The sequence below is a fragment of the Vanessa cardui genome, chromosome 14 (assembly GCF_905220365.1).
Source record: "Vanessa cardui chromosome 14, ilVanCard2.1, whole genome shotgun sequence".
In the NCBI taxonomy this organism is placed as follows: domain Eukaryota; kingdom Metazoa; phylum Arthropoda; class Insecta; order Lepidoptera; family Nymphalidae; genus Vanessa; species Vanessa cardui.
In genome coordinates this window covers 9,032,986-9,057,826 of record NC_061136.1, presented here as the reverse complement: position 1 = coordinate 9,057,826, position 24,841 = coordinate 9,032,986, and the positions used below count along the sequence as shown (strand labels likewise).

The following is a 24,841-nucleotide window of genomic DNA, read 5'->3' as shown; positions in this document are numbered from 1 at the left end:
TTTTTTTCCTTTATTTCTGTGTGGGGAATTGGGAGATTTCCTTCCCTCAATTTGGGGAATTTCACTAAGTTTTTTGGGAAATTAGGTGAACAGGCATTGGCAACCCTGTGTATAGCCTTTAATCTGCATTCGTGCCGGGTGGTGTAATAAGCTCATAGATAATACACTTATACTAGAGCTGAATAAGCTATCCAAAAATTCTTTTCAAAAGGAGGGTTAACCTCAGCAGCATTGATTGAACACATTGTATATTATTAAAAAAAAGCTATTTATTAGTACTGTAATAAATAAAATATTTTTTTAAAAAATTTCAAATGAAATAAATACTTCTAAGTTTTTATAAAATTAGGATGAAGTTGTCATTTTTCAACATTCAATTATACTGTTTGTCAGATTTAATTATTTTGGAATCAAAATCTGGTATAATTTATATCACTATTTGTAGATTGACCCACACTTAACCACTAATCCACTAAACAGTATTCCATTAAAATAAAGAAACATACCTCAGAGTTTGTTTCTTAATTTATTTACATTTTTGTGATACTCAAATTTATGAAATGTTTAAATGTTAATACAGGATATGATTTATTTTAAAAGTAAATTGTTGGTTTTTTTTGCTAGCTTTATCCTGAGAAAAAAGATGAGCGAGCTATTTTCTCAGCTATCTTGGTGTGATTACATTAATATATTTGGTATATTAAATATAGAAATAAGTTTTATTACTTATTTTGTTATATAACATAGACAAGAAGCGAAATAAAATATAATTTTAAACTGTACATATACAGTTTAACTAAAAAGTTGGAAAAGAATTGTTTGATTTTTTATGGAGTAATAAATTATTAAATTGGAAACATAATTTAAAATAGTTTGCTTTCAAATAAGTTCATCACATTATTTTAACTTTACTCAGAACATTATTTTTACTAATATAAGAACTTCATAACGGGACATTATAGTTCTTATATTAGTAACCTCTTGCGTACAAACATATACTATTTAACTTTAAATTTAGGCAGACTATTAAAAAAAATTCATTTATTAAAATGGTATTTACTCAATGTTTACATTGAAACAGCTCATTAATTCGATATCATCTAGCAGTAAATAATTTAAAGACATAGGTAAATATTTGTCAACTATGATTAAATGACAATTATATGAAAATAAAACATCATTAAAAATCTTGTCTAAAGGAAACTGTGCTTAGTATATTTAAAAGTCTTCTACAACACAACTAAGGTTAACCTAATAATTTAAGTACACCTAAACATTCTGATGGTTTAAAAATGGTAAAATTATAATTGATTTATCATACATGTATTTTTTTACTCTATACAATCATTGCTAGAAATGAAAAAGTATGATTTTTTTTTATGATTTTATTATAACTGTAAAAATCTTAATATAGGTACATAATGTACTGAATATTTAAACATAATTATTAGCACTACAATAGTTCTCATTCAAGATCAGGCAGGTTTTCATCATCTGAATCGCTTTCTAGATCGTCAAATGAGGGCTTATCGCCTTTATCGCCGGCACCGCCACCCATTGACCGTAGCATTTCCTCGATATCGTGAGCGTTACCACCGCCATCCTCGTTTTCGTCATCTTCATCTTTCCATTTGTTAAAGTCTATTTTAAGGTAATGTGGTTTTTTCTTGTCTTTCGTTAATGAAGGCCAATAAGGAGCATCCTTCTTTTCTTTTCGCAGCACCATTTCTACACAGCGACCTTTATTTTCAAAGCCGCTGTTTTCAGGAACCACGGCATCGTATAATGGAATTGTTACCTCGTGGACCTTTTTATCTGAGACATTAATGCCTTTAAAATAAACAGAGTCTTTTTCTATTTTAATAGATGGGTCTTTGGTTTCGACGCTAAATGTGAGTAAAATGTCTTCCTTTCGTTGTGCCCATAATACGGGTGGAGGAACTGGTATATCTCCCGACATTTTTAACCCGCACAAATTAAAGCTCACAAAATATTCACCACGTGAAAAAATTGATCAAACGCGAACTATACTAGATATCACGATTCAAATTGCGATGATTGAAATTCTAAGGACCAGTCACAGACTCGCCGATTCATTTATGGAAAACTGGGTTACCATAGAAAAAATAAAAAAAATACCATTATTATGTCATCGCAATTTTAATTACGAAATATAAATGTTTTTAACTGCAATAATGCGAAATAATTATTTCTAAATATGTAATAAGTTGCACACAATTCCTATTAATTGTTTAATACAAAAACGCAGACTAATTTACGTTTCAAAAATTTTAATGGCCAAAGTTACTAGAATCTTCTTATTGTATCCTTCTGTTATTAAATTGTATATTGCAACATCACTAATTTGTAGGATAATAATAATGCAAGAACAAAAAAAAAATAACATGTAGGTTTAATGTAGACATTTAAAAAATAAATTGATAAAAATTCCTAAATTAATTGTTAAATTTCATGAAAAAAAAAATAGAATTTTTCACGTACAAAAATTGCGGTACTATAATTTAAAACACTATATTTAACTCAAAGCCATTATTGATGGTACAAACCGAAGTATCGGTTTTGTTTTTTTAAATATTTTAGTTATTTTATTATTCATTTCAAAATCTAAAAGTCACCAATTGTACGTAATATATATATGTCGCAGCCGACTGGTTAAATCAGCCAGCTAATTAAGCAGCTAGCCGCTTAATTGAACACTGGCTCCTAGTAGAGGGCTAAACTTCAGCCAGCCATTTAGTTGAGAACAACGTCCAGCTATTTGGCTGAACGGTATATAGCCGTCTGTTTATCTAGGGTGACTATGAGATTTTATGCAGCATGAAAAAAACCAAGTAACTTTAAATAATCACTTTTATTAAATTTAAACCCCGTAAACCGTGGGATCATTGAGGTATTTTCTTTTAAATATTAAATGCCCGGGTTGGGTTTAGAAAATTCCTCCACGATTTTGGGCAAACAAATTGTTGTATATGTTAGAGGATTGGTCACTGATTACAAAAATACCACTCACGTCCGGCGAAATTGCACCATTTTCGAGAAAATTATCATAACCTATACACGCGAAAATATGTCAAATAGATCGCAATATGTGTAAGAGCAGGCTAAGTGACATATTTTTTTCAAGTTCGACAAGTTTCGATTTTTACTCCGATTCTATGTGGTGATGAGGATGATGGACTAAGGCCGACAAGGCCTTATCGCGAGAGTGTTTTTTAAGAAACCAAAGGCGTGAAGAATAATAATGCAATGGTGCATCGTGCCTGTGCTTTGTTACGAAAGGCGATGATGCTGCACATCCCGTAACGTCGAAGGCCACTGAGTTTCTAAATTGTTGATAAAGTTTTAAGGTTAGAATTATAAGATTAGTTTTTGCTACTATTTCAAGAACGGAGCAAATTTGCATGATAGGAATGGTAATGGGGGATAGGGAGAATAGTCCCCACCATATACCGCCTCCTCCTGGAGCAATTTACTAAACCGCAACCAAACGCTCTTTATTCCCAACCACCATGACCTCATACTTGTGCGTCCAATAATATTCCATTGCAGACTTTTTTGATTTTCATTCATGGTCACCCTAGCAATAATATATAATGTACCTTAAATGCACGGTCGCATTGTTTCGTCATATTTGTTTTTCTTGACACTAGCGCTGCAGGTGAAAAATAAAAGTACTAAATTCAAATTACCCGCCTGACTTAACGTCAGCCCAAACCAACGGGCTAACCATTCAATTAGCTGGGTGATTGGACGTTCAGTGAAAATTCATTTTACAAGCGGGCTAGCCTTTTAACTAGGAGCCGGCGTTTAATTAAGCGGCTAGCTGCTTAATTAGCTGGCTGATTTAATCAGTTGACTGCGACATATATACCATAAGAGAACTTTACTGAACCTTAGTACCCACTTTCCACTATCCATCCATCGTAAGTAGTACTATATCGTTAACTTATTAACTATTACAAAAATGTATTATGATTACAGAACTTTCTTGGGGTTGGTACAAGTCAAACTTCATAATATAGCAATATATAATTATGTTCTGATTCGAATGCTTTCCAGCATTTCCAACTACAAGCCCAAGCATCGGTGGCGTATTGATGATGCTAAGAATAGTTAAAAAACGGCGTTATGTTTATAGGCACTTGTGACCAGTTATCATCACGTGGTCTGTTTGCCCGCCTGCAAACCTTAGTCATAAAACATTCTCATAAGAAAATACGGGAGATCGTTACTATAAAATAAAAACAATAAAGATCCAAAAACGAGCTTTTTGGAATGCCTATTCCAACAATATAGTTCTAATAACTACTAAAGTCTTTCTGAATTCTGTCACTAAAATATGATTGCTATAGTTTAACTGAATAAAAAAAACACCGCCGGTACTAGTCAGAAAATAACAACGCCTTGTTTGCGTTTAGTTGTAGACAAAAATTAAAACAATATCTCCTTGTATCTAATAGATTATATAGTAAAGAGGCTTAAATTTTCAGAAAAGATAAAAATTTAATTGTAAGTATCAGAAAATTTATTTCAGTAACAAAACACAAAGTTAAGAGATGCAAAAAAAAAAAAACGACCACATCTGGTGCTAGAATCACTACAGTACAGTACAATTTTTATTATACTAGTATTTACTGTGACGTCATTTGCAGAAACTTCAGAAAAAGCTAAATATTATGACTATTAATTAATATAACATTCATTTATTGTTGTAATTTATATTTTTTAATTCCGAATATTATTATTTCTAAATGGAACGGCTTAAATTATGGTATCATGTGATCAGAAAATTCTAAGCAACTTTGCACAATATATTAAAATTTGATTATTTAAATATGCATGAAAATATAATAGTTTCATAAAATAAGCTGAAGTTTGTTTAATATAAATAGACAGCACATCTATTATAATTATGTATTCCTTTAAATCTAAGAACTATGGACAAAATGTAATATTAAATGCATAAACAATGTTTCACATCACATAATCATACTATTTTATAACTAGACCACTTTTTATGGATATCAACCTTCTTTCACGATTATTTATACATATAAATATATTTGTTATAAGACCATTCCGCCCTACTCTTATGGTAGCACTGCACTTGACGTGGCGTGTTCGTGTCTTTATGCTTTCTTCCGATTTTTGGCACAAATATGGCAAAAAATGGAAATTTATGTCTCCGTACTTTTCAGCTGTTAAGTCGATATCAAAGGCAAAAAACTAAGTCAAGATATGAGCTGACTCCCCATATAAGACTGATAAGACTACGATTTATTTACAACAATAAAGTAATTTATAATAAGATATTAAAATCACAGATGAAATTGGTAAAAAAATAACAATATAATATTATATTAACAAGAATGAAATAACAAAATCAAAAAAGATTAACTTACAGGACACACTAATAATATAAGGCTTAACTTGAGGACGTTAAATGTTTACTACGTAATATTGTGCATGATTATGATACACATTTGAATATAATTTGTAGAGACTATTGAAAGATAAATGCTATTTATAATTATCATAATAAAATAAGATAATTACTCTTAAGTATTATTTATAACTACGGCAAAGCCAAAGGAGGGCTATGATATTAGCAGTCTATATCCTTGAAAATATCATTTAAGTTGTTACAAATGCTTGTAAAGAACATGCACTAAGGTTTGGCTTAGAGAGAGAAACAGTTGTTATATTTAAATTACTTCCGGTTGTAATATGACCATTTCTTCAACTAATTTATCATTTTGTTGCCAGCAACTTTGGGAACATGTAAATATCAGGACAGAGAGGAAGTGTAGGTGTGACAGGGTTACATGGTTTGGATATAAGCATAATGTATCTGCAAAACCAGGAACGAGTTGTAGTTCGCAGATCAGTCTTGAACCGCAGCGCATACAAATACTTGGTTTGTATGGAGAATTCGATGCATTTTCTGATATCGGCAATGGTGCTCCCAGGAGGGGTGGTGCATCTCGGGTGTATCTAAAAATATAACATTAATTAATTATTTATTTGGTGGCAGGGCTTTGTGCAAGCCCGCCTGGGTAGGTACCACCCACTCATCAGTTATACTACCGCCAAATAACAGTACTCAGTATTGTTGTGTTCCGGTTTGAAGGGTGAGTGAGCCAGTGTAACTACAGGCACAAGGGACATAACATCAGGAATAGTTAATATTTCTCACAGCGTCATTGTCTATGGGTGATGGTGACCACTTACCATCAGGTGGCCCATACGCTCGTCCGCCAACCAATAACATAAAAAAAAATTTAGTATGCTTAGTAACTTCATTTAAGCATTGAGCAAATTTATTTAGTAATTATATTTGATTTCAAATTAGCTTTTCAGCTATGCTAACTGTATGTGTAATTTAAAGAAATTGTATAAATTGTAAAGTTGTAAAACAAATAAAGTCCAAAAGCTATTCGTCCAATGGAGTAATTATTGTTTTTGTCTGACTATAATATGTCACAAATTGGCTTTTGTAATAAAATTTCGACCATATAGCTATAGTAATGATTTTTGAATATTAGATATATACCGTAGAATCTGTCCCGGATGTGCGTGCAGACGCGTCAGAAAGGCGTGGAACAAACGGTCACCGTGTAATGGCGTCGCGTCTTCGTAAGCTTCATCTTCAGTTGGCGCACCAGACACACTATCGGCTACACTGCCGACTTCAATTTCTGTTAATTTCATAAAAATGCTTTTACAGAACACATTTCTGATGGATTTCTGAACACATTTTTATTTATATTATAAGTTATGTAATGTTATAAAAAAAAAAACAATTAATAAAAAAAAATAAAACTAAATAAATACTAGTTTCTATGGTGTACTAAGATCAAGGAGGGTATGTAATATTTCAGTTCCATAGGGAACATGCAAATATTATAGTTATGAAAATGCTGCTATTAAAATGTTAAAAAAATATAAAAGAAGGGCAAGGTTTATATTTGATATGTTGTTTTTAACAATAATTACGAATTAAAATAACTCGAAACGGAACGTATTTCAAAACACTAATTAGCTTTCAGTGACATCACTCCTGTTATGACTACTTATTTGAGGTTATAGTTGTAAAAAAGTGAATATTTAAATGAAAATTAATAACTTTGAACAAAAATGGAAGTTGGGTTTATCAAAGCAGACTCGGACTCTCTCTCTCTCACTTTTTTCTTAGTTTTGTGTCAGAAGATCCACTCAAAAACCATTTATTTGAAAACTTTGTTGAAGATGAACACATTGGCACAAAACATACGTCAATATGGATTTGTTGCGGAGCATCGAGTAGTCTGTTTTAAATTTTTCCAAGAAAGCTACTCAGCAGTCGAGAAAAAATGCATAAATATAAAAGCCAGTGAGGACAAGTACGATCAAAGAGCCACTGACAGACAGGAGTCACGTCATACGAAATATAGATCCATTTTCGCGCGAAAATGTAAATGTTGAAACTGCATTTTTTGCACTCAATTAGAGTGTTCTGGATTTTTAATATACTTGTGGTCTACCCTGTATGGAGTTCTTTAAAATAAACACAAAAATAAAAATATCGCATCTTCCCTATTGGTTACATCGAACAGGTTAACTTTTGTTGTTGTAAGATTTTACCACACATTTTTATTAATTAATTTAATTTAAAAATTAATTATTAATTTGCATTAAATGATTATTACCGTTGTCCCGTTTGTATTTGTTGAGCAATTCAGTTACTTTATCATCATCATTTGATGCCTTGTTCCATTCTTCTTCTACGTAAATATATTTAGAAACAAATTGCAGCGGGCCACTGACAAGGCGACTTCGAATATCCGATGGTAGTTCTGCCGTCTGTTATATTAAAGATTTATTTGATTTCAAACATATATTAAGATGACTTATTAGGAGATTCTTGTCATCAAACTAAAATTAAAATATCAAAATCTAATAAGAGTAGAAATTTCTGAACATTTGGTTGCTTTTGGCAAACTCTAACAGTTGCATTTTAAAATTTTAAGTTAGTGTTAAATATCTCGACTAACCTGGGTAAACAGAGATGCCATATTGTTCATTGGTACAGTAGGTGTTTCTGCAATAACAAGACCTGATTCATCTTCCTCTTCCAGTTCAGCAGCCGGAACCGGGGCTGCCACTTCACCAACAGCACCTGAAATTTTAAATATAAAATGAAAATACATAAGAAATCTAGAAGCTTTACATAATTCAATTGTTAAATATAAAAAAGTTATATAATGGAGGTAAATATGGGCCCTTGAGATTTGTAATATTTATCTACAATGAGATGTTGTAGAAAACCCCTTTTTCTTTTTTAAATAACGAAATTTTTTTTTTGACAAGCTGTGGCCTCGACTATGTGCGCATTTGATATTTGAATAAGTTTATTTAAGACTCCTTCAATTTAATTTCCAAACATGCTTATATATTATTTTTCTTATGAATATAAAATTTTTTTTGAAAATTACCTTGAACTGGAGACATATTAGCATTGTTTGAATCAACTTGCAAATTTTCAAGTGCTTGTTCAACTGTTTCCAATTCAAATGAATTGCTTTCATCTTCCTCATCAGAATTTCTGTACCAAAAAGTTTAATTAATGGTATGAACTTTTGCATAAATCCAGTTAACAGATCATTTAGATATAAAGAATATTTTTATATAGGTTGTCAATGATCTTGGTATAAGACTGTCTGAGGAGAAATGTAATTTAATAATAATTTTTTTTCCTGCTACACATCATTTCTTTGTGTTATTAATTCTTAATTTAGTAGTGGGTTAAATTACATGTAATTTAGATCATTATAGTCTTACCAATATCTATGGTCCATAAACACATAATATAACCTTATGGATCAATACTTTTCTACATTAATAAAATTTTAAAATGACTTACTGACATAGAATGCATTTATAGAATTTATTTTCTAGGGGGTTACATGACATTTTATATATTAAAAGCATATCAGAATAGCAAAGACAATGAAATAAAATACAATTTCGTATGGAAGTTTATTATTTTTGAAAGTAAATTTATAATAAAGAAATCTGTGTTAAAGCTTCTGATTATAGGTAAGAGCACAATGTAGCAATGACTTCTGATGGGATATCTAATCTTGTACATGGCTAATTGCCAATAAAGATATAAAAAAAATGTTTAAATTACTCATTTAGTGGAAGCACTAGTGTAAGCTCATACTAAATACAAGAATACATATAATTATATTTTAAACAAAATTTGGAAGAATTAATTCATCTTATATACAATTTATTTTGCTGTTATTTATTATGCATATGGGTATTATAATAATATAAGTAGTATATATTGTTCATCTTATATACAATTTATTTTGCTGTTATTTATTATGCATATGGGTATTATAATAATATAAGTAGTATATATTGTTTCACCTTTGCATGCCATTATTATCAATATTCATAACATTTCCATTTGAAGAGTCACCATTGTCATTTTCCTCCCAATCGTCTGAGCCTCTGCACCAGCTTAAGTTTGTTTCTGCGTTTGGCATCACTACAACTGAACTAGTCTTACTTGGAGCATCTTGCATCTGACTTCGTACACAAATCCAACTAAAAAGAATAATGAAAAATTGTAATAATTTTATTTTTCTTATAATAAATTGAACATAAAGTAAACAAAAGTTTATTATCAGAAACCCACATAACATTCTGATTTTTATAAATTAGATTACCTTTCAGACTGCACCCAACAGGGAGGGTTTATACAGGCGAATACATATAATGTACGATGATAAACAGAGTCATCTAAGGGGGCATAGCACTGAACTACCAAAAGCCTGTGTAAATTACACAATGGACATTTTGTAGAAAACTGAATGTTTTCGAATGGGGGCCAATTCTGGAAAAATAAAGGCTTTTTAATTATCTGATACTATATAAATTTCATTTGGGTTTTAGTGCATTAAAATTGTTTACAAAAATATTATTTATTTACATTATATATATATAAAAAAATTAATTTGATAGAATAAACTTAATTAATTAATTTAAAAAAAGCATCCATACAGGTAGTCCACCAATTTTATTAATTGTATAGTTTAACTGCAATTTATTCCTTTCATTGATTATTTCTTCTTCGTAACCAAGGTAGACTTTGCTTTGGCTTTTTGCCATTGTAGTATAAATTATTTATCACAATCTAGCGTATTATGCATTAACATTTCACGTTTCACACATTCAAAAAATATTCAATTGATTTTTGTGGAAATTGTTCAATAGTCAACTTAACCGTGTTCAATTGACAGTTTGACATCGGACATTTGCCACTTGCGATTGAGTTTGACATAAAGCTATAAAAGTATAAAGCCTACAGTACACATTGAGCTCCTTATCACGGGCTTTCTCCATCACTGATCTAATAGTATGAATTGCATCGGTGGTACTCTTTCCTTGTGTGAAGCCAAACTGATTATCGATTAACGTGATTAGATTTGATAGGCGAACGCCTCAGGATTCTTTCCCAGATTTTAAGGGTGTGTGAGGTCAGCTTTATCCCACGGAAATTTCCACATTGCCGAACATCCCTTTTATTTTTGTAGAAGGGAACGAGTGTGCTCGTACGCCATATGTTAGGCATGACTTCACTTTTGAGGATGTTGTTAAAAAGTTCACAAAGCCATACCTCCCCGTCCTTAAGTGTTTTCCAAACTTCGGCTGGTATGTTGTCTGGTCCACTCGCTTTGTGATTTTTAATCTTAGAAATAGCTTTTCTAACTTCTGCTAAGGTGATGTCATTGGCAGGTCCTTGTACTTTTGGTTCGACTTTCTCTGGTTTTCGTGGGAATTCATTCATTCATTTAAGAGCTCATTGTAGTAGTGATACCACCGCCTACATATGTCCTTGTCATCCGTGAGCAATACGCCTTTCTCATCCTTTATATATTTAGTTGTAATTATGTCTTTACTGTTCTGGTGTCTTTGCTTTGCTATCTTATAAATTTCAGTGTCCGTTGCTAGTTCTAGGCGTCTATATAGGTTAACATCGGCTTTGTCTTTTTCAATTGCCACAGTTCTTCGAGCATTTTTCTTTGCTTCTTTGTACAGCTCCTTATCTTGGTCCAGGCCAGTTTCTTGCCATATTTTGAACCGACGCTTTTTCTCTGCTACATTTTCTTTAGTAGCGCTGTTCCACCACTTAGAATCTTTCGCATTTCTTGGTGGGCCTTTACTGATTCCTAGCACGTTCTTCGCTAAAGTAAGACACCTATTTTCAAATTTCGACCAAGTCGTGTTGGGAGAATCATTTCCAGGGGGATTTTCCGTCATGAAGTTTCTGATGTCCTCTTGAAAAGCGGATCCTTTTTCTGAGTGGATTTCTTGCCATTTAATTCTTTCAGTTTTTGGAGTTTGTATTTTTATAGGCCTTTTAAGCTTCATCGATGCTATGAGTAATCTATGTTGGCTTGTAAGCGGTTCACCTGGTATTACTTTACAATCTTTGAATTGCTTTATGTTCGACTTGTCGGCAAGAATATAATCAATTTGTGTTTTGGAGTTTCCGCTTTTGTAGGTTATAAGATGCTCATCCTTTTTTTGGAAAAATGTATTTCCTACTGCTAAATTCTGTAGGACGGCAAATTCTAAAATTGTGATTCCTTCATTATTTTGTTTCCCATACCCAAATCCACCATGATGTCCTCTAAAGCCGCTCCTGTCTAAACCCACATGTCCATTAAGGTCTCCGCAGATAAGTCTTTGTTCTTTTGTGGGTATTGTGTTTATGTAAACACTCAGATCATCCCAGAATTTTGTTTATCCGCATCTGAGCACCCGGATTGTGGCGCATACACAGAGATTACATTTAGACATGCCTGCTTCTCAAAAGCCATTTTTACACCTATTATACGGTCACTAATTCTGTTTACCTCAACGATGTTTTGGCTGAGATTTTGATCTAGAATTATTCCAACTCCATTTTTAGCATTATCTTTTCCATTATATATAAGTTTATACCCCTTACCGATGTTACATGATTTAGCCCCTTTCCATCTTGTTTCTTACACACAGCAAATATTTATGTGGCGTCTTTCCAAGATATCACTTAGTTCAATACTGCGTCCAGTCATGGAACCAATATTCCAAGTCGCAATACGAACTTGGGACATTGGCAACATGTTTCGATCTCTTGGTTTTGGTCGCTTAAGGGGTACGCCCTAGCATTACTAGCAGTATCCTCGCCAACGTCGCTTAAGGGGGACGCCCTAGCATTATTCCTCTTTACTTTTGTGCTTTGTCTCATGATTGGTATAAATAAATATATAATAAATATATAAATAAATATGGTATAAATAATAAATAAGGTACCATCATAAGGTACCATAAATATAATTTAAAAATATCACCATACACGCGACAATATGTTATTTAATGTCAATGAGTATGGAACTTTCCTTTAGAAGAAGAGGCTTCTTAAATCAATTGGAAATTATCTGGGTTGATAATTATGCAATAAGATATAGACTACTAAAGAGTAAAAACCGATTCTATTTAACAGACACAATCTGTTTCATACGAAACAAATTGGATTTATTTTTTTCGCTCAACAACCTACACAAGTAAGGAGCTTTTAAGAATATTCGTGAAACCTGGAGAGTGTCATTATATGCCTAAGGGATTATGTGATAACTATCGAAATTAACTTCTCTTTTAATAAGATATCTAATTCTGAGGGTTCTTTAACAATTAAAGAACGAGGCCTCCTTGGGTCTCAGTTTTCCTTAAGGGTCAACCTTATTTGAAAGACAGGGAACAAAAATACGATGAATGTATCCGGGCTAAAAACAGGCTTCTAAAGCGTAATAAAACACGCACCTTCTGACTATTTCTTTGTAATATTTAACATGTTAACAATCACACATCGTTAAAAAATAAATCCATAGAGTTTCTTTCACCGGGTTTTCTTAGGTTAGGGAATTTCCTTTTCAAATCTCCTGTAGTTTTCAATCTGACAATAAATAAGTAGGTAAATGTAATTAATCTATTAAAGAAAGATTTTTGATTTTATTTGACTTATTTGGGTGAATATGGTGAATAGTGAGAAAATGGTTATTTTCGATATTCCCTAGCCAAAAACAGTGTGAGTGGGTGTTTACGCAAACGCGGTCCTTGATAAATGTTTTGTGTAGAAAATTCGGTTTATCCAAAATGTATCATTAAATACGACAAGTATAAATGCGAATTCGAGTTCGTTAAAGTTTCAATAGAGTAATCATACATGCAATTAAATATCAATCTAACTCCTTTTCGCATTATTATACATCATCACTATTATTATTTAACATTGTGTTCAGGCTTAATAGGGAGTGAGCCAGGCACATTTATTTTCAAACTGTGTACATATGTTATATGTGTTGGACCTGATGGATTCTATAGCGTAACCGGGCAAAAGGTACAACAGCCATGTAGGAAAGGGTTTATTATATTTTTAAAGAAAAAATTAATACACATTTTTCAATGTTTATCTTTCAAATAATTAAAGTTGATCTTAAATAATTGATTGAACAGTGATTTCTCCGTATACGTTATTACGTATACGGAGAAATCACTGTTCAACTGTGTTCAATGATGATGATTTATTAATCATCATCATCATCATTAACTTTATCAGTAAATTATTTTAAATCGTAATCCACTGTTTTAAATGTGCATAGGCTTGATGCGACAAAGCTCTGTTTACATTTACTGTGAAAGGCTAGAGACTAGGTTTAGCTCGGATTCGACTCTCGTCTCGACTGGGATTTTATTTTACTCTAACTGCGTAAAAACTGCCCTTAGTTCTTCTACATACATGATTAAGCATTACAGTAGCTGCAATTATTTTCCAAATGACCTCAATTTATATATAAGCCTTCACAAATACTCCGAGCAAAGGCTGTTCCATAGCATGTTGAGCGACCTTGACTTTGTAACTAGTCTCGCAGTTAGTAACCACAATGCAGCATATTTAATTATTACTGTCAACTTGTAAAAAACGTTAAACAATTTATGAAAATAAAAAATAATAATTCAGTAAGCGATTTGTGGTAATAGTGTGTATTAAAAGATTTGCTAACAAATTCGTTTAAAGTAAGTCATAAAACTGCTATAGAAGCCAAACATTGGTCTATTGTGAAATATGCAATAACAACAACAATTGTAGTTTTTCATTACTGGGAAAAGTTTAGTCATATTACTATTTTATAGATAAAGAGAAAGGTTCGCTTGAAGATATACATATATTATCATATAATTTCACAAGAAGCTGCGAATATTACGAGTATAACTCATTTCGACATTTCGATATGCTGTTTCTCAAAGGAAATATTTTGAATGTATTGGTAAACTTAGAACACCAAGTTTCCGACTTTACAAAGTCAATACCTGGGGCTACCTATCGTTCCTGAAATGTAATTTCACAATATTTTTAACCTATTCTCATTAATAAAAATAAATGAATAAATCTTATTTTGCAGTATATAACATAATATGTTAAAAAAAGTGTGGTTCCTAGGTATTATTTATTGAATTGCGATATTTTCTATGTTCAACAGCCAAGCAAAACTTGGAATTGTGTTCCGGTTTGAAGGGAAACAGTAAAACTACAGGCACAACCATGGCACAACGGACAAAACATCTTAGATATCAAGGTTGATAGCGCATTGGACGTTAAGAATGGTTTAAATTGTTTACGGTTTAAATTTAATTGTATACATATACATATTTGTCTCCGCAATTGTATTTGAGATAAAAAATGTTTTTTATGATTTTTTAAAGACTATCTTAAGAACAAAATGTTTTTTGAATAAATTTTAGATTATTAGACTATATACGCTTATGACATTCGCAATTGCAACTTTCATTACAAATTAAAGTTGTAGAGTGCAAGAAAAGTGAAGCATATAATAAAATTCATTCACTTAGAGGACAAGCTATTTAACTTAAATTAGACAAACGTAAATTATGCAATCTTCTCCAAATAATATGAATATTAGGTAATACTCTTTTAACATTTGTTTTAGGATGCTTCGTGCTACCAAATTTACGTCCTACGTTATTTTTATTACGAAAACAAACTTTTTTAGCGGATTAAATGTATTTATAATATACAATTACTTAATAATAAAATTTAGGTATATAGAACATTTCGTAGGTCAAAAGTTTAGATCAATGTTCATTCAGTAATTATATTAAATATAAATTAATTTGTAGCGAAAACGAAAGATGAAAAGAAAACGCTTAGGTATATAACATTGCTATGCATATCAGAAACTTACATGTGTCGTTTAATTTGTTTTTTTTATTAACAAGCCAAAATATCCAGATTAGTACATTATACACTAACTTCCACGCTAATTATGGATGATATTGAGTGTTAATTTACCATAATTAATCATTCAATAGATTGGAGTTTTCTGTTTAGGTCAGTTTAGTTTCATTTGGTCATTTGTCGTATAAGCAGCGGTCATTGCCCAAGGATTTACACATTCATTTCGGGCGCGTGGGAGACCTCGAGCTTTAGCAACAGATACCTTATAACTTTACGTTCAGATAACACCAGGACACTCGTAACAAACAAACGTCGTTGTTAGTGTAGTTGTTATAGATATAAAAGAAAAATGTCAAATACTTCGCATTATTTAATAGCCGGTCTGATTTTTGTAAGTGGAATACTTATTGGATAAATGTATTTGTATTTTGTATTTTTTCAGTGAAAATTGATTTTCTAATTATTGTTCAGGTAATAAGTTTTGCTTTACAAACAGAAGCAGTAACAGTGAATCCATTGTGTCCTACAAATAAAATCGCTCCTCATAAAAGGGTTGCTCGTTATGATAATAGTAACCCGCGAACCTTCGGCGAATTTTATAATTTGTTAAAGCCGGACAATTTGTATGATGCGCCTAGCAGTCTCCAGGAAAAACCGCAAGAAGATGACCCAACTGATTGTGGTGAAATCGAAGATTATGACGAAAATGATCTTAGTTCAGGTACCTTTAATTTATTATTGGTAGAGAGGTCTCATTTAAATAGTTATTATTTTATTAACCCGTATTATTTATTTTTTGTAGATTTAACCCTTTAATATCATTCCATTAATTTTATTTTATGTGTCTCAATTCTGGAAGTTGTTTAGTGATGAAAATCATCATATAAATGATTATTTTTCAATGATATTTTTTATAACTTAAAAAATATTACTTTTTATAAAAAATTGAGAATGATTATTTATTTCATTAACAATATAGAATGGATAAAGGACGCTTGCAAAAAAGATGTTGTAATTAAACATAAGAAAATGACAAAATTAAATTGACGGTAGAGCTATCACTGTATCAGAATGTAGATCGTATCGAAAAGCACCAGCATATTCTGCTATAATTACGAAACACCCCAAAAAATACAATGATTATTATGACAGTAGGTAGAATTAAACGTACCTACATGATTTTTACACACATAATAATATAATTTATTTATAATATTATGAGTCAGAGTATTTAATTAAGTCGTTTTATCTTTAAATTGTAAATAATTGTACAATAATGCTATGACGTTATATTTCAATTTTTCTTAAAAATAACGGGCAAAAAAAACCAAACGTCCTTTATGGTTCTTTAGAAAAAAAAAACAACAATTTTAACTAAATCTTAATGCGGAAGCATGTTTATTTTGATATAGTAATTTATATTTAGAGCCATTGTAAATCCAGCTCTCAAGTTGTAGTAATTAAAGCACTTTATTTGAGTAATGTATCAATATCTGTGAGAACAATTTACTAATACGTTATTATTTTATTTGTACAGTCACGCCGCATTCATTAAGAAGGCAAGGACACAAAAGCAATCGTTTCCATAGTTCACAACACCTGTTTAATCAACAGCTGTTTGGTTTTAATCATGGTGTTAATAGACCTACAATACCTGCTCAAAGACCTACCCGTCCACCAGCTGGAGGATATTTTGGAAACAACCCATATAGGCAGCCAAAACCCTTGGAACCCACAGGTTTTTTATAATTCACATTAGTAAATACTATAAATAACTATAGGTTTATCATAACTACCGGATATATTAATATTCTCTGACCTGGTCATACGGTCACAGTGTATTTATAATTCCGGAACTGAAACTTTCAAGGTATATCTGGGTTTATAGTTGCCTAGGATTACTAATAACTCATAAACTGTTATCTATATTTAGATAAAATATAACTTATCATACAATTTTATAAATACATATTGCAATAGTAAATACAGAAGAATTATACTATTGAAGCAAAGTTTGTTTAATAAAGAAAGAATAAACATACTCAAATGCGAAAACGTTAAAACTACCGCTCCAATATCAGACTAAGTATAACTTTTTTTGCAGATTACGTAAAGCCGGTTCATGAAGGAGGGCATGAGCCGCATATGACGTATCGTCCTGGTTTGGTTGGGGCTCCGATCGGTCATGTAGTGGGATTACCCCAAGTTAAGCCCACGAGGCATTATTCAGAGTCAACGACACATAAAAAATCAAACATTATAAATCATAGTCATATACGAACGAGTACGCAATCCTATATGAATACTTATAAGTCTCACAGACCGAGGAACGCTGACGGTGGAATAATAAGATCTTTTATCGATTTGTTACTGTAATCAAATAAATATTATTAAATTAAACCTATTTTATTTTTATATTGAGCTTAATATAAGATTATGTGAAAGGTGTAAAGACCTTTTGTTTCTTTTGTGTCGTCATTCATTCGTGCTCCACCTAGATTCCATAGCCTTGGCAGTTCATGTTTACTATTGAAACGTCGCGCTTTAATCTGTAACTCTTTACATTGTGGTGTCTCCTCATGTCTTTAAAATAAAAATAAAAATATAAAAGATGACAATAAAATTGGAACGTAGTGCACATGTTGACAAGTGAAGTGAATTATTCTGAATGGGATATCCACCTACGTAGGTACTTATCCTGTAATAGGTTGCGCGTGACAAACATTAGTTTAATGAGCTTCTGGATATATGGACACATTTTTCGTTCGTTTATCTAATTTACACATTTAATTAAATATGTGATGACATCAGCGTATGGTGTTTTACTAGACGTGTGGTTAAATGATTTGGAGCGACTCCAAAGCACACATGTGAATTCGGTTATAGTGCCATTAGCGATTAGTGCAAAGTGAATTTAATCTTATTTAAAATGAATTTATTTTCCACTTATATTTTCATGTTGTTATTGTCTATGAAACAAATTAAATGTGAAGGTAAGTTTTGTAGTTTCGGCATAAGTGTAATTTTATTTTAAATCATCAATTACAGCCATAGTCGCATGCGTAATATTGTTTGTTTTTTTCATTATATTATGTTTTAATAATAGCAAAATATTACCTAGATAAGTATTTTTAGGACAAAATCCGTACTTAGAAGCTCTCCGAAATAAGTCTTGGAAAAGCATTCATAAATATGTTGAAGTTCGTCCTGGTGCGCACCTTTTTTATTGGTTTTATTACGCCGATGGTAGCATAGTTGAGGCTTACCAAAAACCACTTATTATATGGATTCAGGGCGGACCAGGGCTTGCGGCTACTGGAATAGCTAATTTCGCTGAAATTGGACCGCTAACTATGGATATGAGGCCTCGAAACCATACATGGGTAGGTAAGTTTACTTGCCTGTTGAAAATATCTATAGAAGTAAAACATTCTGTTAGTATTTTATACTTTTTTATGTTATTATATTATACAATTATGTTTTTAAGGTAAATGGAAGAAATTTATTGCTAATTGATCATCCAGTCGGTACTGGTTTTAGTTATGCGTTGAATAAATCATTACTCGTAAAAACAGATAAGGATGCAGGTTAGTGCTTTTTTATTTATCCTGACATTCTTCTAGGTGTAATCGACTATTTATGAGATTATATATTTTATCATCATTATACTAATTGTCGAAGTTAGGTAAGAAACTGACAGACACATTTACTTTATATTATTAGTAGATATAATAAATTGTATGATATAATGTACGTCTACTACAACGTAGTAACGATAATATTCTTCATGTATACTTAACGTAACATAAATTTAATATGAGGTACTATTAAATACATCAGTAAAATAATCATGCACTTAATTGCATAATTATGATGTATTGTTTGCATATCAAATGTTTTGGCTTGTTATTTAGTCGCCTCAAGGTAGACACCATTGTAAAAATGTACAATCGAAATATTACTATTGTATAGAAATTAAATACGTGAGAAATTTGGCTATTAGTGTTTGTAATTTGACATTTTTATGACTTTTAAGGAAAAATACGTACATTTTAAAATAAAAAAATAACAACTGCTATAGAAATCGTTTAATTTTCAGCGAAAGATCTCTTACGTTTAATAAAAGATTTTTTTAAAAAGCATAAAGAGTTTCGTAAGACACCGACGTATCTATTTGGTCAGAGTTATGGAGGTAAATTATGTCCAAGATTGGGTTATTATTTACAGACGGTAAGTAATGCGTTCATTTCATACTCTATTAAGAATTCTTCATTTAAACTTAGAGTTTAAGATGTTTTCTTCGATGAGGAAAATATTTTTACAATTGTCATAATATATTAGTGAGAATGAAAAATAATTTTTAATTTAGGTATTTTCAGTATATTGCCAAAAACATTTTTTTATTACAGGCAATAAAAAATAAACGTTTGAAAATGAACTTTAGGGGCATTGGAATTGGAAGTGGATGGGTTGACCCGAAGCATAGTTCCTTAGTACAACCAGAATTTCTATATAATATGGTCAGTACAACAAATAACATAATGTATTTAATTTAGTAATGTATTTTATTTAACATTGAAAAATACTATATCTAACTTAAAAAGGCATAAGGACTACGACGACGTTATCTAATTTTTTTTTAATTATTATAGGTATATTTTTATTTTGGATATTTTTACCTATACCTTGAACGGTCTAATAGGCCTCGTGGTCTCTCATGTCAAGCCGTCTCCGAGATCCCAAGATGAAATTCAAAAAAAGTAATAAAAAGAAGTGTAAGAAGTAGAAGTAGTAATCCTAAGAAGTAGAAGTCTACTTCCGTTATTCAGAACGGCGACTTATTTTTCTCAAACGTGTAGGATTTGTCTAATACCCATTGATCGATTTCTTTTTATGTATAGAGGTCACAATAATAATAAGACTCTAAAATTTAAGGGCGTTATCGATCTTCACACATATGTAAAAACAATGAAAATAGCAAAAAAAATGAGTTACCTAATAGAGAAACGAGAATATATTACCGCTGGCAAACTGGATGCTTTGATGTTTAACATTTTAAATGTCGAAGCTGGGATGGAGATTAACTTCAATAACATCAACCAACCGAGTCCGTACAGAGCGCTAGACGAGTTGGTAACGAAAGTTAACAAATATGTAAAACCTACGTTGTCGGAAGTTAATCAGACTTTCGTGTGGAATTATATTTCGGACGATGTTTTCCAAAGTTTGAATGATAGTTTCTTGGTTCCGTCTACTAAATTTTGTAAGTTATCTATTTTTAACATTTGGACTATATTTTAATTTTATTGATAATTTTAAATAAATTCGAAACTATTTCATACAAAAAAATATTAAAAATTTATATTGATATAAAGACATTTCCTAAACTATTGGTAGTGGTATTAAAGAATTTTTATGACTATTTCTTACACATTTATTGTCTATCAAAATATATTATTAAATATTAGTTCAACAGTTTCCTCAATAGCTAATTTTAAATCCTTATTTCTCAATGTAGGCTTACCTAGAGGCTCGTAATCGCTGCGATGAACCTAGAAAGTTTAGCTATACAGCCAGTGTATAGATATTCTTGTAGACCAAAATAGTAATGAACTTAATTTATACTTCTTTTTCAGTAGAAACACTATTGAATCATACAAGTCTCAAAATCGCTGTATATAATGGAAATTTGGACGTCGTAACTCCTCTCGCTGGTAAGTATCCGAATACTACAGAGTATTATGGAGAGAAAATAGAGACTATATAGAGTATTGAAACGATGTTAAACTCGTTTTTAAAGTAAATTACAGTTTTATATGAGATCATATTAATAACTCATTATTATGTAAGTCTTAATTTTTTGTTATCTGTTACTCTGTATTGCTTGCGTAGTCAAGCACATAGCCTCCTAGCATATAACCTACCTATATAAACAACAACAACAACAAACGCCTGTAAATTCCCACTGCTGTGCTAAAGGCCTCCTCTCCCTTTGAGAAGAAGGTTTGGAACATATTCCACCTCACTGTTCCAATGCACGTGTGGCAGAATTTCTATGAAATTTGTCACATGCAGGTTTCCTCACGATGCTTTCCTTCACCGCTGAGCACGAGATATACATATATACATATAGTGGTGCTCGCCTGGGTTTGAACCCGCAATCATCGGTTAAGATGCACGCATTCTAACCACTGTGCCATCTCGACTCACCTATATAAATGAATTGGAAAAACTCATGCTGATCTTTACATCGCAAATTGTTACCTTATTTTTCATTTTGTCTGACGTAGAGCTTGAAATATAAGGAAAAATAATATTTGTAGGATTTATTTACGGCATGGAAAATACAATACAACGTCAAAAATATTAAACTTTATTACATTAATCTCTTGCGTGTAATTATACTTACGACAATGGAAACCGGGCCATTTCGCGTGGTTGAATCATTGAGTCAAGTGACCTTTTATATTCTACGTCTACTCTTACGTGAAACAACTTCTTTGGATATATTTATATAAGAATAAAAATTATATTTAGGATAATAATATTCATTAATGCATTAAGTTTAAACATATTTTCCTGAATAATAAAGATGTTTGTAGTGAAAAATAATCTAATCTCGAAATTTAGCTTCTTATTTATTAATGTTAAAATTTAAAAGATAGTTACATAATATTTTGTTTCTCACTATTTGTAATATTGTACTACACAAGCGTACATCTCTACTCAATAAAGGACCGAAAACTTACATAATTTAGCTTATTAACGTGTCTATGATTATGAATGCCTTTATAAACTATTTATCCTTTTTTATGTTTCTGCATTATTATTGATGGTATTGTACCATATTATCTGGATAAGTAATGGTTTAGACTTAATTTCGAATATATGCATCTTACAGTTAGAATTTACTCAAAATACTTCAATTTAATGTATTGAAAAAATAAATAAGACTCTAGCTACTAGGACTTTCTTTTAATTTTATTATGTTTAGGTGCTACAAATTGGGTGCACGCGCTGAGGTGGCACGGAGCTCAAGAATTCATGAATGCCAAACGTGTACCTATTCGAGGAAATAGAAATGGATTTTTCAAAGTGGCAAAACAGCTCAGCTTTTGGTCAGTTTTCGGCTCAGGCCATTGGGTAAGTTCATAATTTGAACATTTTCTTTGAAACTTATAATGAGAGCAGCAAAAGTTGATAAATTAAAATAAAAACAGTTATGAATATCCTTTTTAAATTTTGTAATGTACAATTTTTATTTATTATTTAAGCTTATTTTTAGGGCAAAATTAATATTAAACTTCGTATGATTTATTTGCGGTTATTTTGTCTACTATATCTTAAAATCAAAACAATACTGATATCTACTTTAAAAGAACTTTGTCTGACAGGAATGTTATTCACGATAGATACTATATCTGATTTTGTTTTATTAGTCCATATTTTTGAATATGTACCTAACCAATATGTATAATGGACTAAAAGGGATTATTATTATTGTAAAAAGTCAAAGACTAGGTAAGGTAGTAAAAATAAGTAATATTTTAGTGATTAATGATAAATTCCCTACATTTATGTTAAATAGTTCTCATTTTTTTTATTTGAATAGGTTCCAGAAGACAATCCTGAGGCAATGGAGCAAATTTTGCAGTATATGGTGGACGATGACAATTTAAAACACAACTTGCATTGGTAGTTATTTGTTTTGTAAGACTGATTAATGATTTTTTATATCAATAAATATTTTTAAATATGATATAGTTACCGTATAGGGAATAAACAAAACGACAAGTATATTGTTGTGACAGGTATTATAATTCTTTACATAATAATTGATATACAAAAGAAAAATTATTTATTTACAGTAATAATAATTGAATAACAATTACATAATCATCGTTTTGAAGCACCAATACAATTTTTACCGAAAATTTCATGTAGATTTTACTATTAAATTTTATGGTCGAAAATATTATCTTAAATTTTATATAAATTATATAAAACAGTCAATTATAATAAAGATCGTCCCGAAGAGCACCTAAACGAACGTTCTAGATTCGAATAGTTAGTTTTATTCTTAATTTTAATGCAATCATTCTATGAGATAAGAATTAAGAGTATTTAATGTTTTTTATTTAATAAAATATATTATTATGAAATTAAATATTATCTTTTATTTCATTATGAATCATAATTAAAAATATAATCACAATCAATTATGTTGCAAGTATAAATTATTTCAAAACGTATTCAATTAGTAAATTAAACAAAAATATTAAAAACAAAACATTAAACATTTAGATTCAGTACGTCAAGTCAACGTAAAATATATTTTGAAATTGGAAATCTAAACAGTTTTTAATTAATTATAATTTAAATAATACATTAATTACATTCTCTATTAGCAATTGGAAATAAGTTGGAGACCATATTTGGACAAGCAGACATTATTTATTTGGAACTCATAGATGCCATATTTTGAAAGGAGTCTTTATATAATTTAATATACAAACTTCTTTATAAGATCGCCCTGAGATATCCGTTAGTAATCACGAAACTGCAAATACAGCACTATTATACGATAAAAGGGCAAAGATACATATCGATTCACGAACATTTACATGAAGACTTGCACTAAAGTTGTGCCGGTGTGTTTAGTTTCCTGCTATCTCCCGATTCGCTTTCCAATACATTACGCAAGGCTGTAAAGCTGAGTATTGATAACACACGCTATCGTCTATATTGAGGGTGTACAATGCATTTCCGATTTTAATTTATTTTTAAATTTTTGTAAACAACATTTCTAGACGAATATTATTTTCATTGAATAATTAGAATGTCGATGTGTGAGTGAAGAATATTATTTTTGATAAAATTTTTTAGATTGATTTATATTAATAAAATTGTTGACACAACTTTAATGATTTAAGTTTTTTGGAATATTATTGTTAGTATAAATATGTAGAATAGTTAAGACAGATTGATTAATTAATATACACTTAAATGCTTAATTATTACGACGTGGAATATCTAAAAATAACAGGAAACAAATGGGACAAGAAATAAAATGTCATTACATTTCTTTTAACAGCATAAAGTGTTAACGTGATTAGTCAGAAATAACTTATTTACTCTTTCCCTGAATGTTCACGATTTTACTTAGGAAACCCAAAGGTTATATTAATCGTCTACAAAGAACTAGCGCGCTCTGGTAACTTTTGTCACGGTGACTGTTTCAGTCACTCTTGTCGAGTCCATGAATATTTGTCTGCATCTGTACATATTCACGAACTTGACAAGAGTGACGAAACAGTCACCGTGACAAAAGTTACCAGTGCGCACTAGTTTTAAGACGCCGCGTTAGTTATTCGGAATTTAAATACATTAATTCTAAATTGTCATTTATAGTACGACACAACTTAGATGTCGCATCGGCAAAATTCGTAAAACCGATCACATCCGAATTGAGTACGCTATCCGAAATTATCAACATTTATTTCTCATGCGAATATGATCTTTGCACAA

At 30.9% G+C, this 24,841-nt stretch overlaps 5 protein-coding genes across 5 annotated transcripts; 2 read left to right on the top strand and 3 right to left on the bottom strand.

Moving 5' to 3' along the window:
• Positions 1-1,187: 1,187 nt before the first annotated feature.
• Positions 1,188-2,112, bottom strand: LOC124535317 (uncharacterized protein CG16817-like). The gene has a single exon (XM_047111503.1). It carries the CDS (start codon positions 1,958-1,960, stop codon positions 1,466-1,468), a length of 495 nt encoding a protein of 164 aa, XP_046967459.1. The 5' UTR covers positions 1,961-2,112; the 3' UTR covers positions 1,188-1,465.
• A 2,809-nt stretch (positions 2,113-4,921) lies between these two features.
• LOC124535111 (programmed cell death protein 2-like) lies at positions 4,922-10,331 on the bottom strand. The gene is made up of 8 exons (XM_047111181.1): positions 10,075-10,331; positions 9,741-9,907; positions 9,439-9,618; positions 8,496-8,605; positions 8,055-8,179; positions 7,710-7,863; positions 6,575-6,719; positions 4,922-6,015 (listed from the first exon to the last, which is right to left on the bottom strand). Exons 1-8 carry the CDS (start codon positions 10,180-10,182, stop codon positions 5,727-5,729), a joined length of 1,278 nt encoding a protein of 425 aa, XP_046967137.1. The 5' UTR covers positions 10,183-10,331; the 3' UTR covers positions 4,922-5,726.
• A 526-nt stretch (positions 10,332-10,857) lies between these two features.
• LOC124535410 lies at positions 10,858-11,445 on the bottom strand. Its single transcript, XM_047111620.1, has one exon. The coding sequence runs from the start codon at positions 11,443-11,445 to the stop codon at positions 10,858-10,860; it is 588 nt and encodes a 195-aa protein (XP_046967576.1).
• A 4,086-nt stretch (positions 11,446-15,531) lies between these two features.
• Positions 15,532-18,307, top strand: LOC124535112. Its single transcript, XM_047111182.1, has 4 exons — positions 15,532-15,704; positions 15,785-16,034; positions 16,851-17,051; positions 17,418-18,307. Exons 1-4 carry the CDS (start codon positions 15,663-15,665, stop codon positions 17,687-17,689), a joined length of 765 nt encoding a protein of 254 aa, XP_046967138.1. The 5' UTR covers positions 15,532-15,662; the 3' UTR covers positions 17,690-18,307.
• Positions 18,053-23,480, top strand: LOC124535110 (serine carboxypeptidase-like 51). The gene is made up of 9 exons (XM_047111179.1): positions 18,053-18,306; positions 18,449-18,696; positions 18,801-18,900; positions 19,413-19,543; positions 19,723-19,833; positions 20,249-20,576; positions 20,950-21,027; positions 22,308-22,456; positions 22,926-23,480. Exons 1-9 carry the CDS (start codon positions 18,243-18,245, stop codon positions 23,010-23,012), a joined length of 1,296 nt encoding a protein of 431 aa, XP_046967135.1. The 5' UTR covers positions 18,053-18,242; the 3' UTR covers positions 23,013-23,480.
• Positions 23,481-24,841: the final 1,361 nt, after the last annotated feature.

Coding starts and splice junctions, on each gene's coding strand:
- LOC124535317 (XM_047111503.1), bottom strand. CDS start 1,960: ATGTCGGGAGATATACCAGTTCCTCCACCCGTATTATGGGCACAACGA.
- LOC124535111 (XM_047111181.1), bottom strand. CDS start 10,182: ATGGCAAAAAGCCAAAGCAAAGTCTACCTTGGTTACGAAGAAGAAATA. Junction 8,180..8,495: donor TAATATGTCTCCAGTTCAAG/GTAATTTTCAAA, acceptor TTAAAATTTCAG/GTGCTGTTGGTGAAGTGGCA. Junction 6,016..6,574: donor CATCCGGGACAGATTCTACG/GTATATATCTAA, acceptor TTATATTTTTAG/ATACACCCGAGATGCACCAC.
- LOC124535410 (XM_047111620.1), bottom strand. CDS start 11,445: ATGAAGCTTAAAAGGCCTATAAAAATACAAACTCCAAAAACTGAAAGA.
- LOC124535112 (XM_047111182.1), top strand. CDS start 15,663: ATGTCAAATACTTCGCATTATTTAATAGCCGGTCTGATTTTT. Junction 15,705..15,784: donor TAATAGCCGGTCTGATTTTT/GTAAGTGGAATA, acceptor ATTATTGTTCAG/GTAATAAGTTTTGCTTTACA. Junction 16,035..16,850: donor CGAAAATGATCTTAGTTCAG/GTACCTTTAATT, acceptor TTATTTGTACAG/TCACGCCGCATTCATTAAGA.
- LOC124535110 (XM_047111179.1), top strand. CDS start 18,243: ATGAATTTATTTTCCACTTATATTTTCATGTTGTTATTGTCTATGAAA. Junction 19,544..19,722: donor TGGGTTATTATTTACAGACG/GTAAGTAATGCG, acceptor TTTTTATTACAG/GCAATAAAAAATAAACGTTT. Junction 19,834..20,248: donor CAGAATTTCTATATAATATG/GTCAGTACAACA, acceptor CTAAAATTTAAG/GGCGTTATCGATCTTCACAC.